The following is a 20,156-nucleotide window of genomic DNA, read 5'->3' as shown; positions in this document are numbered from 1 at the left end:
ATTCGGTACATGAGCAGTTACCCCTCAGCAGCAAATGGTGCGAAGGCCCACTCGCTGACCATTTACCAAAAGAGAAGGGCTTTATATAAGCAATAAAAACATTAGAATAAATGGTCTGTCCTTTAGTATAGTTTAATATAGTTTTTGTATACATTTAATAGGCACTTTCTGGGAAAGCAATCGACTTGTTTTGATTATAAACCTATACCCCCCCCCCCCCCCCCCCCCCCAAAAAAAAGAAAAAAAAAAAAGATACGCCTACTCAAAGTTTAGCTTACATCTTTTTTAGACTGTGTGGGATATTTAGCTGCCACCATATGTATGAGCAATCATGTGTAATTAGGCATTTAAATCAGCAATATATGTCTCGTGTCAGCTTCAGCTTCCTTTCCACTGTTGACTTACATCACCAATTTTATTGCACTGTTGTGCTTATAAATAGATTGTTCCTATTAAGATTGATGCAGTACACTGCACAAAGGGGGAGACACAAGTAGGTTTTATGATGCTATGCATAAACACAATGAAATCAATACAACAATGTACATGGTGTAGAGAATACAATGCATAAAATATAATGCAATAAAGTAAAAAAAGACAAGTGAAATTGCTTCTAAGGAAATAAATATAAACTTTCTGCAGCCAGTACTTTTCTGAGAATGTAATTTCAGCCTGCGATTTATCCAAAATATTCCTGTTTTCATTACCTGGCTTACAATTTAAAGGGAAATGGATGGAGCTAAACAAGAAAAAACAAACATTTTAAATCAGTAGATTTAAGATTCTAGGTTATAAAAGAGCTGTTAGCTAGACAATAAAGGTACGTTTAACCACTTACGGACCGGAAGGATTTACCCCCTTAATGACAAAGCCATTTTTGCGATAAGGCACAGCGTAGTTTTAACTGCACAATGAAGCACAGGGTGCTGTAATGGTGGTTTTGCCCATGAGCCACCTTGAATAAAAGTGATCAGAGAGTAGTCTCTGGGGTTAAAATGCTTGTGTTCACACTAGGCAAAAATGGATCTCCAGGTATGGTAGTAAATTTTTTCAAAGTGGCTTCACTAGCTTTAAGTAATGTGGAAATGACAGTCAGTTATGTCCACTGTCATTCAGCAGCCATGCTTTCAAAGCCTGTAATTCAGAAGTAGGACAGACCAGATATCGTTGGGACAGTGGGTCTGACCCATTTGAGAGAGTTCAGGAGTTGTCACCTAGAAGTTTGAGTAAGTCTGTGTACCAAAGGAAGAAAAATACCGCGCTAAAAGACAATAAATTGCTAATAAAGCTGCAACAACGGAGTGTTATACAAACACAACAACATAGAACAAAGGGGAAAGGTTGTTGCGCTAAGTTAGGTGCAATGAGAATAATCGATTTCTTCTCTTCCGCTATTTTGTGAAGTAGTTGAGGAAAAATTTGCACTTGAGGGAAGGCATATACTAACCTGAGTCCATAGAATTACAAGAACATCCAATGCCAGTGCTAGAGGGTCCTTGGTCCAGGCCACAAACAGGAGTAACTTATAGTTGAAGCCGGAGGTCAGCATGCTCACATCTTAAGTCTCCCATTTCTGACAGAAGATTGAAGATCTCGGGATGAAGGGACCATTCACCTTGATTCCTCCCAACGACTGAGAAAATCTGCCTCCCAACAGTCCACTTCTGGAATGTGAACATCAGAGATCGCTGGACAATGCTTTTCCACCCAGGAGATGACCAGACCTATTTTATTCAAGACTGCCACCTGGTTCTCCTCTAATGATCAATATAGGCCACCGTCATGGCACTGTCGGATTGCACCCTAATTGGGTATCCCTGGAGAATGGGGGTTCGGTGGTGCAGAGCTAAATTCTATTGCTCCGAGCTCCAAGATGTTGAGATAGGGGTGTGTTTCTTACCTGGGTGACCAGGTTCTCTGAAATGTGGGAGACAAACACTCCTCCTCAGTGGGTGTGACTAGCATCTGTTATTATCAACTTCCATGAGGGTGGGAGAAAATAATTTCCCATTTCCAAGCCTGGGCTTTTAATTCACCAAGCTAAGGAGAACTGGGAATTCAAGAGGCTGTGTTCCAAGCCAACAGAATGTTATGTTGGAGTGGCATTGAGTGAAGGGAACAGCCTCGACCATCAATTGTGAGGCGAAAGAACCCTCATAAAAAAATCAAAATCTCACAGATGGATGACATTTCTATCTAGGGTGCAAGCATGAGAACTTAAAGAGTGAAGCTTGTTTGCTGGAAGGATAATATCTGCCTGGGTTGTGTTTAGGATGAGGCCTAAGTATTTCATATAAAGAGAAGGCTGGAAGTCAGACTTTTGAAAGTTGAATACCTAATTGAAAGCCTGAAGATTCTGAATAGTCTTTTCAACACTTACAGATAGGGGTGCAACGGATCAAAAAACTCACGGTTCGGATCGTTCCTCGGATCAGGAGTCACGGATCGGATCATTTTTCGGATCAGCAAAAAAAAAATTTGCAGCCTCCCTGTGCCTCAAATTGCCCCCTCCCTGTGCCTCAAATTGCCGCCTCCCTGTGCCCCAAATTGCCGCCTCACTGTGCCCCAAATTGCCGCCTCACTGTGCCCCAAATTGTTGCCTCGCCAGGGTGGACGAAGTGAGAGGGCAGCCAGCAGGGCTGGATTTCCTTTCCCTGCCACCCCAAGGCCAGGTTTTGCAATGCACCCCCTCCCCACCAACCGAACCACCCCCCGGAGAATAGCAGTTGGATTGCAGGGGCGGCACGGTTAGTTCAAATATTTTTTGTTTCTTCTTTTTTTTTTTATTACATTATCACTTTTTTTTTTTTTTGTAGCTTGTCGTTTTTACTTTTTTAATTTTTGTATAATTTTCTTATTTTTAATATTTTTCTTCTTCTTTACTTTTTAATTACTTATTTTTTTATTAATTGAATTATTTCTTATTTTTTTTTACATTTAACTTTATTGCTATTACACAAGAGAAAACAATTCCCTGTGTCATAGCAATTGAAGGTGACAGGTTCTCTTTGTTAACCCTGTCAGCTCCAAAAACAGTCCTCACAGTTGAGATGGGAAGAGCATAGCTTACCTATCTCACTGTGTGCTATTTGCAGCAAGGACAGGAGACTCGTCAGCTGGGGGAGGAGGAACGAACGGACGGAAGGCAGCTGGAGGGGGGGGGGGGGGACGGCAGCTGGGGGGAGGGAGGGGGGGAACGGACTGCAGCTGGAGGGGGGGGGAACGGACGGACGGGAGGGGGGGTTATCATAGCCAGCAGGGAGAAGTGTGGGGGGAACGGATGGACGGCAGCAGCACATTGTCTCTGCTAGGAACTAACTGAACTCACCGCCCGTATGTTTAAACGTCTCCACTCCTGCTCGTACACAGCCCCACCTCCTCTTAAGCCCACGTTGTAATTGACAAAACACATCAGCGCATTGGACACGCATTCTGTCTATCACAGCGTGGTTAGGAGCAGGCGGGCTGTGTGCAAACAGCGGAGACAATTTCAATGTGTTTTTTACCGCTTTGCACTGCAGTCCCGCGGCACACCACGGATCACGTGTGTGCCGATCCGAAGTCATTGATCCGTGCGGATCACGGATCAATGACGATCCGTTGCACCCCTACTTACAGACAGTTGTGAGGGAGAGAATATCTTCAGATTAAGGTTGTCTAGGTACTCTGGATGCCTCGAGTTCTTAAGAGGGTAAAGTAAGGGTGCAAGCACCTTTGGCTTATACTTTGTATCCAGAGCATTCACAAACAACAATGCAACAAATTGAAAGTGCTTGGCTCCTAATGCAATTCTCAGAAAGTACTGATAAGGTGGGTAAATCGGAATATGGAAGTAGGCATTTTGAATGTCTGCGTCAGAGAGGCAATACGTGACCTTTTAGTTTCCACTTTAGATACAACAGTTTAGGAATATTAGGTCCAGGATAGAATGAATACCCATGTTGGAGGTAAAATGCTCTGAACCTGTCCTCCAGAGGGCCCGGAAAAAACACTCTTTGGATCAAAAGATGGTCCAGGGTGATCTGAAAATGTTACTGTATTTTGGTTGGTTTGAGAGAAGAGGATAATGAGTTTGGAATTCTATTTTGTGCCCCCTTGAAGCCACCGATTCAAACTTTAGGCTTGGGACATCTGTGAGCCAGAGGGATGCAAATTGAAAACCCCCCTTCCCTTTCCAGTGAGGGTGTAACGTCATTGTGACAAAGGTTTTGGGGTAGATTTGGTGAGCTTTGCGTTTCCAAGTTTGGGACGAAAGGGCTGAATATTGGCTTTTAGGCAGTTTAAGCCCGGATGAGAGAGGTGGGGCACACAGCATTTTGAGGAAAACCCCCTGAAGAGGGGAGTTTTGCAGCCTTCCGCTGTGGAAGAAGGACTTTTCTTCCTGTGACATCCTCCTTCCAAGGGAATATAAGGGAGAAGTCTTTTACAGCTTCAGCTGACTGGGCTTTCAGCCATAAGATTATATGATCACAAGCATATAGCTACTCTGGAAATTTGTGTCATGACTTTTCTAGATCATCAACACAATATCGTTCGGACCTGAAAAATAGGATCCTGTTGATTGTTCATGCCATCAGCCTCTGCGCCATATTAACAAAAAAAAAATTATTTTTACGCTTTTTTGCAAAAATTGTGAAAATCAAACTTATGCAAAAATTTAAATATCCAAATTTCTTTAACAAGCAAGGTATTTCATTTTTCCCTTACAAATTTCAGAATTTATGAAAGACCCCCAAAACCTATATTTTCTATAAGCATATGACCTTTATAAAAAAAAAAAGCTAAGTTAGACTTACCGGTAACTCCTTTTCTGAGAGTCTTCCAGGACAGCCCACGAGACCTAGGGCTCCTCCTACCAGAACAGGAAACACGTTACCCCCACCAAATAAAAGGGCGGTCCTCCAGGCCCCATGTCAGTCTTCTCGAGAACCGTAGGACTTCCCTGAAAAACATATGCATATTACACATAACTTCCATACAAAACCGGGTGGGAATCTGGCTGTCCTGGAAGACTCTCAGAAAAGGAGTTACCCGTAAGTCTAACTCTAGCTTTTCTCCCAAGCGTCTTCCAGGACAGCCAATGAGACGATGAGCCAGAACTTACCAGTCTAGGGTGGGACAACTGCCTGAAGGACCTTTCGACCAAACGCCTGTTCTTGAGCAGATAGCAGATCCAGGCGATAATGTTTAATGAAGGTCGAATAACTGGACCATGTGGCAGCCTTGCAAATTTGTTCCGGTGAGGCACCAGCCCTCCCAGCCCAAGACGCAGACAAAGCTCTTGTTGAATGCGCAGTGACAAAAGGTGTAGGAACTTCTTTCATTTTGTAAGCTTCCGAGATGGTTTGCTTTATTCATCTCGTGGCTTTAGATGCACTTTTACCCTTGTGTGTACCTGAGAAAAGGACAAAAAAAGCGTCTGTTTTCCCAAAGGTCTTTGTGACCTCCAGATAGACGATGTAACGGAACCCCAAATGGGACAGGGGTAAAATCCGTTCACGATATTCCATTCCACCCAAGACAGCTTATCGACACTCCACAATCAGGCAAACGAACACGACCCATAAGAATTCCCCCAGAAACGAGACACACAGCTCTGTTTGAGGTTCAAAACAGGGAATGAATCTTTATTATCTGCACATGGTAACACATTTCTCTTCAAAATACATCCCTCCCACCCTTGGGAAACAGGGTGGGTTCAATTGTCCAATGACAATGGTGATACAGGTCAGGTGTGTTCAAACTTCTCCTTCAGTAAACAGTCTTAGCAGGGGGGGGGGGGGGGGGTTGCTGGAGTGATCCCCCCCTTTCCTCACAGCAAGACACTTAAACATCCCATAATAGGTATCCAGACTGTCTACCAAGCTCCAATCCACATAGCAGACTTAATTACCACAATAGACAATGGAATGCAATCACACCCCACCCCTTTCATCACAGCAAGCTTACTAGTATACATCAGCCAACACACAATATATATATACACTATATACAATATCTGACCGTATAAAATGTGACTAGCACAGACCATAGTGGGGTTCTCATTCACCCAGTGCCCCTAAAGTGACTCCCGTTACAGACGAGAAGGATCCTTCTCACATCTAAAAAACTAAACTTCCTTTCTTGATCGCCCTGTGGCGAACTACAAAAGGATGGCAGTACAATGTCCTGCGATCTGTGGAATGTACTGGCCACCTTAGGCAAAAAACCTGGATCCGTTTTTAAAACAACTCGATCCTTAAAAATCGTGAGGAATTGTTCCCTCACTGATAAGGCCTGTAACTCGCTTACTCTACGAGTTGAGGTAATTGCTACGAAAAAAATGTTTTTTAAAGTAAGTAATTTAATAGAAATATCCTCTAGAGGCTCAAAAGGAAACTCTACCAGAGTTTGAAGTACCAGGGACAGGTCCCAAGTTGGACAACTTCTCACCACTACTGGCCTGGCCCTAGAAATGGATTTGAAGAATCTAGCTACCGTGGGATTTTCCAAAAGAAAAAACTGGAGAAAAACACCGATAGCTGCCGCCTGTAGCTTCAAGGTACTAACTGACAGACCCTTGTAGACCCCCTCTTGAAAAAAATCCTAAATAGAAGGAACATGATGCGTTGATCTTTGGTTTTCAGACAACCACGAGTTAAACTTTTTCCAAACTTTGGAATATATGGCTCTAGTGACTGGTTTTCTCCAATTTACCAGAGTCTTGATTATTTTGTCAGAAAACACCTGAGCCTTCAGTATCTTGTTTTCAGATACCAAGCCGTCAAGTTTAAGGAAACTGTGGGTGTGTGACTGGACCCTGCGATAGTAAGTCATTTCTCTTCTGAAGCCTCATTGGAGGCTCTTAAACCAGAGTCTGTAGCAGGGAAAACCATGGCCTCTTGGGCCAAAAAGGGGCGAGGAGAATAAGGTCTGTTTCTTCTAGGAGAAACTTCCGGAATAAGTCTGATCGGTGGGAAGGCGTAGCAAAGATCGAATGGCCATGGATTTACCAGAGCATCGATCCCCAGTGATTGATCTGCTGGGCTCAGAGAAAAGAACTCCTCTGTCTTGCAGTTGTCCTGATTTGCGAACAGATCTGCTTCGGGACAACCCCATTTGTCAGTGAACTCCGCAAATACCTCTGGATGAAGCGACCAATTGTCTCTCTCCACCTTGTGGCGGCTGAGATAGTCTGCCAGACAGTTTTGCGTCCCCTTCAGGTGCACTGCTGTAATTGAGGCTAGATTCTCTTCTGCCCATGACAACATTTCCTGGGCAATCGCTTGAAGAACCAACTGTCGCAATGTTGTCGGACAGGATCTGGAGATTGTGACCCCTGATTTCCGGCTGAAAACCCTGCAGGGCTTTCTGGACCGTTAGAAGCTCTCTCTCTGGTTTGATGATAGTTATCGCCTTTAATCTTAGCGGAGCCAGCGCCTCCCCCAACACTTTTGTGAAAATGCGGACAGACCGAAGGGGAGGGCTACAAACAAAGTGCCGGATTTCTGTTCCCATTTTGACTGCCATTCTCAAGAATCTTTGGAATGCTGGATGGATCGGGACATGCAGATAAGCATCCCTTAAATCTAAGGAGGCCATGAAGCAGTTTGGGTAAAACAGGCTTTTGTTTGTGAACACTGTCTTTATTTGGAAGTGCTTGTACCTGATCGCTCGGTTTAGAGACCGAAGATTCAGAATAAGCCAATACTTCCCTGACGGCTTTCTGATAACAAAAATATGGGAATAAAACCCTTTGCTCTGATCTGAGCAGGGAACAGGAATCAGGACTTTCTGATCTAGCAAGTCTCCTATTTGGAGACCCAGAGCCCTCGCTTTTTCTCGATCTTTGGGAGGGGAGGTGATCAATAGTCGCTCTGGTGGTCGGCAGGAGAATTCCAGCCTGTCCCCATTTGCTACTAGATCCAGGATGAAGGAACTTGAGGTGACTACTGCCCACTGTGGGAGAAAGGCCCTCAATCTTCCTCCCATTGGAAGATGCTGATGCTAGTCACTGTGGCTTGGTGGGTTGTTGAGGTGTGTTAAACAAAACACCCCCTCTACCTTTGCCCTTGTGCCCGGCCCAATGTTTCTTGGGCCTGTTGTCCTCTCTAGGACTTGGCTGCCTGCTTTGGCCACAAATTTTTTTTCTGGCTGTCTGCTTTTTCTTATATTCTGGAAAGGCTTTTTTTCTATCGGCCCTACGTTCCAGTGCCTCCTGCAGACCTGGGCCAAAAAGATGATCCCCTGTTAGGGGAAGCCCACATAGGCCCAATTTAGAGGCTGCATCACCTGACCAGGTTTTAAGCCAAAGGCTTCTTCTGGCTGAATTTACTAAGGCCGAAGTCTTGGCTGTCATTCTTACCGATTCGGAGCGTCTAACTTTGGGTTTTTGTTCCACGGCTGCGCTGCATCCTCATCAAATGGAAACCTTCTTTTCAGGTTACCAGAAAAGAAAAAGGTATTCTCTCTGGATTTTCCCACTCCAGCTTGATAATATCAAGGAGGGAACTGTGCACAGGAAAGAATTTAGATTTCTTTTTGTGCAAACCTTTGTACACAAGATCATGTTTAGATAATTGTACCTCCTCCTCTTCCATTTCAAGAGTTGTATAGATAGCCTTTAACAAGTTATCCACGTCTTCCAAAGATAACTTAAACCTTGAGTCCCTAGAGGATTCTCTATAAATGCCTTTGGTTCATTCCCAGGATAACCACTCCTATTTTGCGTCTCCACAACTGTCAGGTGTCTTGGGTATATTAAAGTGGTCTCTCTTTCTCTACAAAAGCTCACAGAAAGAGTGCCCCTCATTGTGTAGTAGGTAAAAGAATTTATTATTTAAAAACAAAGCATATATTGCACTCACATTTCGTTGTGCCCGTATGCCGGCACCATGCTTCTCCAGCCGTGTATGCAAACTTATGAAGGAAAAAAGCTGTTCCTCTCTCGTGTTCACCCTACGCCTGTCTTACGGTCAGCGTGTTGTCCCGTAGATGTCAGCAGCCTCTACGCATTTCGCTTCCTGAGGATGCAATACACCTTGCGAAACACGTAGAGGCTGCAACGTAAAAAAGATTCTGCATGCAGCTCCCGCTGCAGCCCCCCTAAATGCATACCTGAGCTCTATCTCGATTAAATGATGCATGTGCTCTCTGCCTCCTCATTGGTTTAAATACAGCAGCAGGAGCCATTGGCTCCCACTTCTGTCAATTACAGTGGCTTGCTGTGGGGGAACTCGACTGAGGGGGGGGGGATGTAACCAGGAGCACCAGCAGGGGACAGAATAAGAGGAGGGGTCATGGCTGCTCTGTGCAAAGCCACTGCAAAGTATAACATGTTTGTTATTTTAATAAAAAAATACAAAGCTTTACCATCACTTAATGCAGAGTCCATGTCCAGTCTTGTCTAGAGCACTCTTGTGGCTCTCCAAAGCAGCCGATATACCTGTGCACACCAGTATGTACAAATAATTCAGGATCTGCAGGCCACAGTGTATAGAAAACACTTTCTCATTAAAAAAAAGGTACACAGAATTTTTTTTCTAAAAAATTGTGACATCTATAAGATTTGCACTAAATGCGCAATTATCCTTTAGATTACAGCATAATTTAAGTTAGCTTTACTTAGAATTTTGCCAAGATACATTTTTGTCTAAAAAAGGAATACCTTACGATCCCGAAATCCTGTACGTTGCTTCTTCTTCCTGCCCTCCTCTGGTTGCGGTTCTTCATCACTTGACTCCACAGCCTGATCCACATCATTTTCCTGCTCTTCCTCTTCCTTTCCCTTGGCACTGGATTCATCTTTCAAATTGTGCTTGACTGAAGACTGTGCTTCTGCATTAGCTCTGTATTAAAGTCAATGGAGAGTGTTAATTTAATCTTCACACCCACACACCTATCCTGAATGTGTATCCTAGCACTGCTGTCCTCATCACTCCTCACTACAGTGAGCAATTGTGCACATAAAGCAACATTTCTAAATAACTCTTTTTAGGGTTGTACATCTAAAATAATAAAGCAGCACCCTAGTAAGTCTAAGTAACTGGCACCTGGACAAGGCCAATGGTCCTATGTACCTACCCTAAAGGATCAACAAAAAACATACAGAAAAAAATACATCAAAACATTCATGTAATATCTTCTAGAGAGTTAGCATAACCCATTCATTAAACAAGGAAATTATCCAGAGTTGATGATTTGTCAAAAAAGAATCCAATATGGATTAACCAGGGAACTCTCAAGCCTCGTACACATGTCCGGTTTGGCCGGGAATCCCGGCCATGTGTATGCTCCCTAGTAGTTTTCCCATCAGGGAAACAGCCGGGAATCCCGACGGAAAATAGAGAACCCTGCTCTCCATTTTCGCGTCGGGATTCCCGGCAGAGTGTTTCCGAGAAAACCGGTCGTCTGTATGCTTACCTGAAGGGTAACAAAACAGCGCAGGCTCGATAACACTTTGACGCATGCGCAGTAGCATACAGAGTTAGTGTGGGGCATAGCAAGATGGCGGCAACGGAATCGGATGTGACGAGACGCCGGCTCGTCGTAGTCGTTCTAAGAATGTTTTTTTTTTTTTTTATTCTCTATATAAATTTTGCAAAAAAAACAGAAGTTTAGCAATATCTGTTTTTTGTTTTAGTTAATGAAAAAGGTCCAACTGTTGGCTATTAACATCTTTATAGCATCCAATATATGAAGGCTTTAACCCAACTGCAGATTACTCCTTAACATCTGTTAGGCAAAAAAGTTCCAAAGAGGTGTAATACCATGCAGAAAGGTAGGTGGGTACAACAATAGTAGCTGGATCTTCTTACAGGGGCACCAAGGAAATTATAATTAACTTTCTTCTTGAGAATAGTATACTAGGCTATTCAGAGCACCAGAAAATATCAATTCTGCCTAACACCATTCAGCTGCCTGGAGCTAAAAAAGAAATAAAAAAATATGATGTTTTAAAGCCTCTGTGTGCCCAATATACTGAAATAAAAGGATATTAACGTTCACACTTGTGTTCTTCTTCGCCTACATTTTGTAAGCAGACAGGGTTTCTTCCATTACTCTTAGGCCCCATACACACGATAGAATCCATCCGCTGAAAAATCCCAGCGAATGGGTTTCAGCGGATAGATCCTATGGTGTGTACACTCCAGCGGATCTGTTTCCGTGGATATTTATCCCCTGGGATGGATTTCCAGCAGATAAATATTTGATGACATGCTATCAAATCTATCCGCTGGAATCCATCCCAACGGATAGATCCGCTGGTCTGTATAGACTCACCGGATCCATCCGTCCGAAGGGATCCCCCGCATGCGTCGTAATGATTCGACGCATGCGTGGAATTCCTTATATGACAGCGTCGCGCACGTCGCCTCGTCATAATCGCGGCGACGGCGCGACACGTCATCGCCAGAGGATTTCGGCGCAGATTTCAATGCGATGGTGAGTACACTCCATCGCATGGAAATCCGCACAAATCCTCGAGAGGATTTATCCGCGGAAACGGTCCGCTGGAGCAACACAATATAAAAGAGAAGAAAGGTGCCTCGAAGTGTAGCAATAGGGTAACATTAATTTAAGGTACAACATTTAGCAACTCACATGGTTGATGGGTAAAAGAGGTACATGTCACAGGCATCCGAGGTAAAGCTGTCCACATAAACCATCTTCCGCAACACTGGCTCTCACCGATGTCAGTCTACAATCGTGACTGGGAAGACAACCCTTCAGTAGAGCAATCTGAAAGTGTGGCTTGTACCGCTCGTGGAGCACTGCGTGAAAGGGACGCCGCCGATAGCGGTGTGGAAGATGGTCTATGTCAGGCATGTCCAAAGTCTGGCCTGCGCCCGGTTTTGAACGGCCTGCATGTTTATCTACACATATATATCTTTTGTGGCCCTGACGATCTCCCAGCGCTGGAGCCACAAAAGAAACACTGTATTTATCGGTGTATAAACACACACTTTTGTGCGTGTTATACGCCGATCTCTGTTGCCTGTGGGTGAAGAGGAGCGAGCGCCGAAATAGCCCTAGCCGAGTGTACCGTGTACTCAGCTAGGCTCGGCTCGACTCGCAGTCCCGCCATTGGACGTGTGTTATGTCCATCATAGAAATCGGGCCAAGTGGCGGGACTGCGAGAGGAGCCGAGTACAGCCGAATACACAGAATATCCAGCTCTCTTGGCGGCAAAATTGAAAAGTTTAATTTTTGGGCACGCTGGCTGCAGATGGACACTTGGGCTTTGCTGATCATTCCTGGCAATTGTGAGTGCATTCCTGGCAATGATGGGTGCTGCATTCCTGGCAATGGTGGGTGCTGCAGATGGGTACTGACCCTTATTTTGCTTCACAGTTCTTTATTTAAAATTTTAAGCTTTTTCCCTGAAACTTCCCTCTTAAAGTGAAGGTGCGTGTTATAGCCAATAAATACGGTATATCCAAATAATACGCCTGAGCTCATCTCTTTACTCACACACAGCCTCAAAGGCAAGATAATTCTTGTTGGGCAGTGTATTAGTGCTCGAATGAACACGCTTAGACCGAATTTTAATGGTTCAAAGAATGTCAGGCAAAATGGTCGGCCCTCGAGCATGTTCACTTCTTTAAATCTGGCCCTCTTTGAAAAAAAGTTTGGTTACCCCTGGTCTATGTGGACAGCTTTACCCAGGCTGCCTGCATACTTGGATGTGCCTGTTTTAATCATCAAAATGTTGTACCTTCATTAAATGCAACCATATTGCTACACTGGCACCACACCGCTTTTCTCTTTTATAATCAGTTGTGACAGGACGTTACGCTTATATCAAGACATTGCTTGTATAGCTAGTCAAAATTTATTAAAATATTTAGCTTTCAAACCAAGGTTTTTTACTGTACTAAAAATATATTACGTATCATTTAAAAAAAAAAAGTACACAAAAACACGATTCCACACATACTTACAAACACACACATCCATTTCATTCACATACAAAAGCAAGGTGACCCAATGAGGGCTCTAGAGATGATATCACAATTAATGTGTTTCTATATGCACAAGTCAGATACAGACAATAGGTATCCCTCCAGGGATCATGAGGTAATGGTCCCCATCATGGATAGTAGTTCAACACGTTAGTACATGTACATCACAAGGAACTTGGATTTCTTCACCATGGGGGGATCTAAAGCAAATTGGTCATTGTACCGAATTAGGTGTATGTGGGAAGCATGGCAATCCTTGGAAAATTTCTAGTATGGAGAAATGCAATTAAAGGTCTCATGTACAAACTGGTTAAACCCCCCTCCCCTCAGAAAGGCTGTCAAGTTGGCAGCACCGGCATAGAGGAGTCAACAACAATTAATGGCTTGGGAAAACATCAGGTTATATGATTAAAGTCTTTTGCATCTGTAACCGCAAGCATATCACGAGTCTCCCTCGCACTAGTAACAGACCAGACCAAAAAGAGCATTCCCTGTATCCATAGACCATAGGATATATCAATCCATGTCTTCCAACAGTTAAAACCAGCACAGTTCCATATAGTTCACATCAACAAATAAAGGATTCTGGGATCAATTCCCTATAGGGTGTATGTGCATAGATACTTATCAAATCCTGATGTTTGTAAAGGCTCCAATCTCAAATTGCTTGGCAAGATGGACCTCCAATTCCTGGATTGGGTTTGTATGGCGCCTCACTGGTGTTCCTGACTTTTTGTTAAACTACTACATCACTGTTAGATTGTGTGGATTTCAAGTTATTCGAGACAAAATGGAAATAAAACAAAAACTAAAAATGTAATTAAAATAAACTGTAGTTGGAGTGGCATGCAAACCCTTTAGAAAATTTCTCTTTTTAATAAATAGCTTCTAAATGTGATTTTATTTTCATCTAATTAATTCACAATCATAAAATATATAGGACCTTAGCTCATCGAGATATAATTCTGGCGTTAACATATAAAACCTCCATATCAACATAGGAGCAGGAGCGCAACTATAAAATCCTCACCAGATGGTATCGGTGCCCAACTACTTTACACAATATAGACCCATCGATCCCCAACACCTGTTCGGAGAGGTTTGCAGGCCCCGGGTACTAAGACTCATTCCTGGAGAACAGTACTGGAGAAGTACTGACGAATGCCCAAGGTGCAGAGCGACAGGCAATCTTATCCACATGATGTGGAAATGCCCAAAGTTATTCAGATACTGGGAGGAGGTGGTCACCATAATAAATAAAACTTTTAAAATTAAGTTAGAAGCTGAGTCTAAGACATGCTTGTTAGGCAGCATAGAGGAGAATAGAGTGCCAGCCAGTTCCCTTGAAGTGGTACTGAGATGCCTCTTTCAGGCAAGGAAGTTAATTGCGCTAAGATGGCAGGCCCAGATGCCACCCACTGTCAAATCTTGGGTTGAAACTATTAACACAATGACTTGGAGTGAGAGAGTGACACTTACTCGACAGGGGAATTATAGTAAGTTTGTGAGGATGTGGAAACCCTGGCTAGACGAAACAGGATGTTCTATATAGAAATCGCCATTCAAATTTAATAAATATTTTAACCCGCTATCGGGCATTCCTTTATGGGGAAGACGTACTTAACAAAGTACATTAACTTCAAAAACCTGCACAGGGTGTGATGGGAGGGTGGGAGGGTGGGTGAGGGTTTGCGGGGTGGGGGAGGGGAGGCGAGGCGAGGTACGATAGTTTAGAAACAAGTGTTTCTTCATTTATTCATAATGTCACTAAGAACGAGGGTAGGAAAAGATAAAGGGAAAACAGGGAAAAACGTATGATTGTGTATTGTTTATAATATGTACGATGATGTAACACTTATTTTTTTGTATTTTTTTATATGCAAACAATAAAAAAACAATGAAATAAAAAAAAAAAAAAAAAGACTCATTCCTAGAGTACTTGGCCTCTCATAACTCCTTTTTGGGACTAAATACTTAGCCTATACTACAAACTAGTAAGAGACAGAATAAACAACTCCCCTCTATTACTTGGCTGTCAATGTTGCCTGGTTTCTATTAACAAAATTAAAAAAGCCTAGTTGTACAAACAAAAAAGTGGGACTTTTAAAAAGATGTCAAGAATTCACAATGCAAAATAATGCAAAAATAAAAAAAACAGAGCATACTCCCACACATTTACACCTCCGGTGCTACTGTGATAGCCAGGGTTCGGAATTCATCAAATGCCACATCTTTTGCAGAGTGGGCTTGTGAAATAGATTCTATTTGCCAAATAGATAAAACTTATGATTACACTCTCACATGGTCGGTTTGGAATCGCTTCCGACATTCCCAAAAGTTTGCCTCTTATCTCTGATTAATTTACTGTAATAATTGTCATCCTTGGTTGAATGCTTCAGCTTCGCCATAGTGCTCGGGCCCTTACTCATTACTTTCTCCCTGACACACCTCCTCACATCTTTTCCTTCTCCCTGCGCCCTGTGAATATGCATAGAAGAAGATCCCAAACACTGCACACCTAGCAAAAATGAGTAAACAGGTGAAAGTTGCCTCAGCTAGCTTCTTTCAAAGCCATGCCCCCGATGTGTTTCACCCCACCCACGGGGCTTAATCATTTGTTTTCTTTGTGTAAACTTTTCAATGGCATTAAAACTTTTAATTAACCACCTCATGTCCGGACACTTTAGTTTTTAGCACTGTGATATTTTTAATAACAATTACTCAGTCATGCAACGCTGTACCAATTGAAAAGTTTATAATTTCTTTGAGACAGACACAGCTTTCTTTTGGTGGTATTTAATCACCACTGGGTTTTTTACCTCTTACTATATAAACGGGGGGAAAAAAAAGACTAAAAATTTGGGGAACTAAAAATCACACGTTTTTCTTAGTTTCCGTTTTAAAATTTTGCAAATAAGATATATATATATATATATGACAAAATATATTCTACTACATTTCTTTAAGTAAAAAAAAAAGTCGCAGTGTTTTCCCGCAATTTTAATGCTCCGCTATAGGCGTATCCAGTGTGAAAGGGGTCTAATGAAGAAACATCAGTGGCTGTCCTAGCTTCATTCAGCAAGAGCCCACAGCGTAGCACTCGACGCATGTCACTGGAGAGCACATTGAACACATTTTATAAGTGGTCAGAAACTTGTAAATAACTCATGAAAGAATAAAGTTACGTTAAAACCAAGCACACACACACACACACACACACACACACACACACACACACACACACACACACACACAGCTCTCCCGTTCTTCAGCTCCGGGGACCAATCGCGGGACTCTAGCGGCGATCGGGTCGAGCGACCCCATGGCTGGGCTTAAAGGGCCACGTACGTGGATGTGCCCAGCCGTGCCATTCTGCCGACGTATATCGGCGTGAAGGGGTCCTTAAGTGGTTAAGCATTTCTCTACAATTTCCAAACTCATATACGCTTGGAGTGAAAAAAATCTAACATGTTATTTTTTATGGTATTAAGGTTAAATAAACATACACTAGATAAAGATATTATGTAGTGACAAAATCTGTTCAAGTAAAACCAAGTTTTGTTACAGGAATATTGCTTTTTTGAGAGAAGTGCAAAGTTAAGATAAAAAAAAAAAAAAGTTTGCACAATAATGCCACCATGCAGTGCACAGTTACATGAACTTAACAGTTCAAGTAACTGTACAGAAAACAAAACATTTCAGCAGCTACAAGCACAGGCACTGTCACTGGCAAAGCATAATAAACCAATACGATAATAAGAATCAGTTTACAATCAGTTTATGATTCAACAGTTCTAATTCTCAAATACATAAAAAAAAAAGTGCAGTGTCTACAATAATGCCAGCTATTAGCGTGTAGATTATAAAACTTTATCAACTCCCCTCTCTCCGAGAATTCACAATGACAATAGAGGTAAATATACTAAAAAGACTACCCTCAAGGCAGAACCCAGATTAAAAGCTGCCCTATCTATTGTTCTTTTTCATTAGTGGGATATTTACCTACAGTACATGTTGCCGAGAATGTGTTTCTAGCACGACAGCATCGCAACGATTCTCGGCGACATGGTGCCGACATCTCGCACTCGCTGGAATAGACAAAGCACATTCCAGCGAGCACGTCATAGAAGCGACGGGGATCCGACTTGGATTCCCGCCAATTCTAGCTGCGGCATTTGGTATGCATTCCTGAGAGGGAGAACTCCACGCCAATTTTTAAATAAAAAACCGACATTGGTTCCTCCCCAGGAGCATACCAGGCCCTTGGGTCTGGTATGGGTTGTAAGGAGACCCCCCTACGCCAAAAAAATGACGAAGGGGGTCCCCCTACAATCCATACCAGACCCGTATCCAAAGCACGCTACCCGGCCGGCCAGGAAGGGAGTGGGGACGAGCGAGCGCCCCCCTCCCTCCTGAGCCGTACCAGGCCGCATGCCCTCAACATGGGGGGGTTGGGTGCTCTGGGGCAGGGGGGCAAACTGCGGGGCCCCCCCACCCCAGAGCACCCTATCCCCATGTTGATAAGGACAGGGCCTCTTCCCGACGACCCTGGCCGTTGGTTGTCGGGGTCTGCGGCCCCCCCACCCTAAATGAATGGATATGGGGTACATCGTACCCCTACCCATTCACCTGGAGGCAAAGTGTTAAAGTAAATAAACACGACACAGGGTTTTTAAAATAATTTATTAGTCTGCTCCGGGGGCCCCCCCTGTCTTCTTTAGCTCTTTTAGCAGGGGGGCTTCTTCCACTCTCCGGGGGGTCTCCTCCGCTCTCCGGGGGTCTTCTCCGCTCTCCGGGGGTCTTCTTCTATCTTCGCCGCTCTCCGCACCCCGGTTCTTCTCCCGCTGTCCGGTGCCTTCTCCTTCAGGGCTGGCCGCCGCTATCTTCGTGTGTTAGCTCAATTACTAGCAGACGGCCAGCCCGCTGTTCTGTGACGTCTTCTTCTTCTCTTCTTCTGCCTTCTTCCGATGTTGACCCGACGCCTCTTCTCGCTGCAATGACAGGTGTGCGGTTTGCATCCGACTTATATAGGCCTCACAGTCCCATCATGCTCCGGTACCTACCCACGTGGGTAGGTACCGGAGCATGATGGGACTGTGACATCATAAGAGAGGCCTATATAAGTCGGATGCAAACCGCGCACCTGTCATTGCAGCGAGAAGAGGCGTCGGGTCAACATCGGGAGAAGGCAGAAGAAGAGAAGAAGAAGACGTCACAGAACAGCGGGCTAGCCGCCTGCTAGTAATTGAGCTAACACACGAAGATATCGGCGGCCAGCCCTGAAGGAGAAGGCAACGGACAGCGGGAGAAGAACCGGGGTGCGCCGAGTCAACAGCGGAGAGCGGCGAAGATAGAAGACCCCCCGAGAGCGGAGAAGACCCCCGGAGAGCGGAAGAAGCCCCCCCTGCTAAAAGAGCTAAAGAAGACAGGGGGGGCCCCCGGAGCAGACTAATAAATTATTTTAAAAACCCTGTGTCGTGTTTATTTACTTTAACACTTTGCCTCCAGGTGAATGGGTAGGGGTACGATGTACCCCATATCCATTCACTTAGGGTGGGGGGCCGGTATCTGGGGGCCCCCTTATTTGAGGGGGCTCCCAGATTCCTATAAGCCCCCCGCCCGCGGACCCCGACAACCAATGGCCAGGGTTGTCGGGAAGAGGTCCTGTCCTTACATGGGGACAGGGTGCTCTGGGGTGGGGGGGCCCCGCAGTGCGCCCCCCTGCCCCAGAGCACCCAACCCCCCCCCATGTTGAGGGCATACGGCCTGGTAAGACTCAGGAGGGGGGGGCACGCTCGCTTGTCCCCACTCCCTTCCTGGCCGGGTAGCGTGCTTTGGATACGGGTCTGGTATGGATTGTAGGGGGACCCCCTACGTCGGTTTTTCGGCGTAGAGGGGGTCTCCTTACAACCCATACCAGACCTAAGGGCCTGGTATGCTCCTGGGGGGAAACCCATGTCGGTTTTTTATTTAAAAATTGGCGTGGAGTTCTCCCTCTCAGGAATGCATACCAAATGCTGCAGCTAGAATTGGCGGGAATCCAAGTCGGATCTCCCGTCGCTTCTATGATGGCTTTGTCTCCATCGCGGCAAGCCAGCTCGGCGCTGGCTCCCGCGGTGGGGCTCATAGGTGCTCAATCTCGCCGAGAAAGGGAGCGAGATTGACACAATATCACGGTCACCTACTGTATATTGTCAAAGCTAAAGAGGAGTTGATTAAAAAGTGATGGTTGTTCCAGTTCCACATGCTAATGGCATTTGTAGCCTGTGCATTTTTTCCTATGAATTTAATGGAGAATTAAAAAACGGTTGTTTAACTATTGATTCTTTCTATTGCGATAAGTACAACCCACAAGTATTAGGTATGCTTTTAATGTTAGAAATATGTGGAGAATAAAAACACTTCTACTTGTTTTGATTAATTTTAAGGAAAGCACATGTGCCAACCTGACCCCTAGACAGGGCACAGGGCTCTAGACAGTGGTCCGAGGAGATCTGTAAGGCTACACAGTGCTCTGGACAGTGGTCCGAGGAGGCCTGCAATGCTGCAGTGCTCTGGACAGTGGTATGAGAGGCCAGTAATGCTGCACAGTGCTCTAGATGGTGGTCTCTGGTCTGAAGGGAGGCCTGTAATGCACAGTGCTCTGGGACGGTGTTCTGAGAGGCTTGTAATGCTGCACAGTGCTGGATGGTGGTCTGAGGGGAAGCCTGTAATTCTGGATGCCGGTGGTCACTGGTAAGAGTAGGCCTGTAATGCATACAGGGCTCTGGATGGACTGTGGTCTGAGGGGAGGTCTGCAATTGTAATGTACACACTCACAGTGCTCTCTGCTCTGGACCGTCATCGGGAGTTGGACTCTCTTTGGGAGGCCTGTAATGCTCTGGACGTCTGATAACTTGGTGGCATGTAATGCTGGCTGCCAAGTTAAGCACACTATATGCTTCAGTCGTTTGCTTGCTGGGAGTGGAAGCACTCACGGGCTCTACATAGGCAGAACTCCGTGGAAAACGGAAGTTCACGGGGGTAAACAAAATAGGTTTTCATCATATAGTTTTTGTGAGTGGACAAAAATGTGTGTACTTTTTGTCACTGAAAAAAAGCCTGTTGACAATAATGGTTGACGACTAAATTAACACTTAGAGCCGGTTCACACTGGGGCAGCACGACTTCAGGGGCGACTCGGCAAGGCGTCCTGAAGACGACTTCAGAGGC

General features: G+C 44.5%; 1 protein-coding gene across 5 annotated transcripts in view; it reads right to left on the bottom strand.

Annotated features, from left to right (window-relative positions):
* The window catches only part of MICU1 (mitochondrial calcium uptake 1), a 297,161-nt gene that overhangs the window by 213,937 nt on the left and 63,068 nt on the right, over positions 1–20,156 (bottom strand). For all 5 annotated transcript variants that reach the window (XM_040362305.1, XM_040362304.1, XM_040362306.1 and 2 more), the window contains exon 3: positions 9,647–9,827. In XM_040362305.1, the coding sequence (XP_040218239.1) occupies positions 9,647–9,827 (181 nt within the window). The remainder of the gene's footprint in view (positions 1–9,646; positions 9,828–20,156) is intronic.

This window comes from Rana temporaria, chromosome 8, assembly GCF_905171775.1.
Source record: "Rana temporaria chromosome 8, aRanTem1.1, whole genome shotgun sequence".
In the NCBI taxonomy this organism is placed as follows: Eukaryota; Metazoa; Chordata; class Amphibia; order Anura; family Ranidae; genus Rana; species Rana temporaria.
Note: the sequence above shows the minus strand (reverse complement) of the source record. Positions and strands in the feature narration are given on the sequence as shown.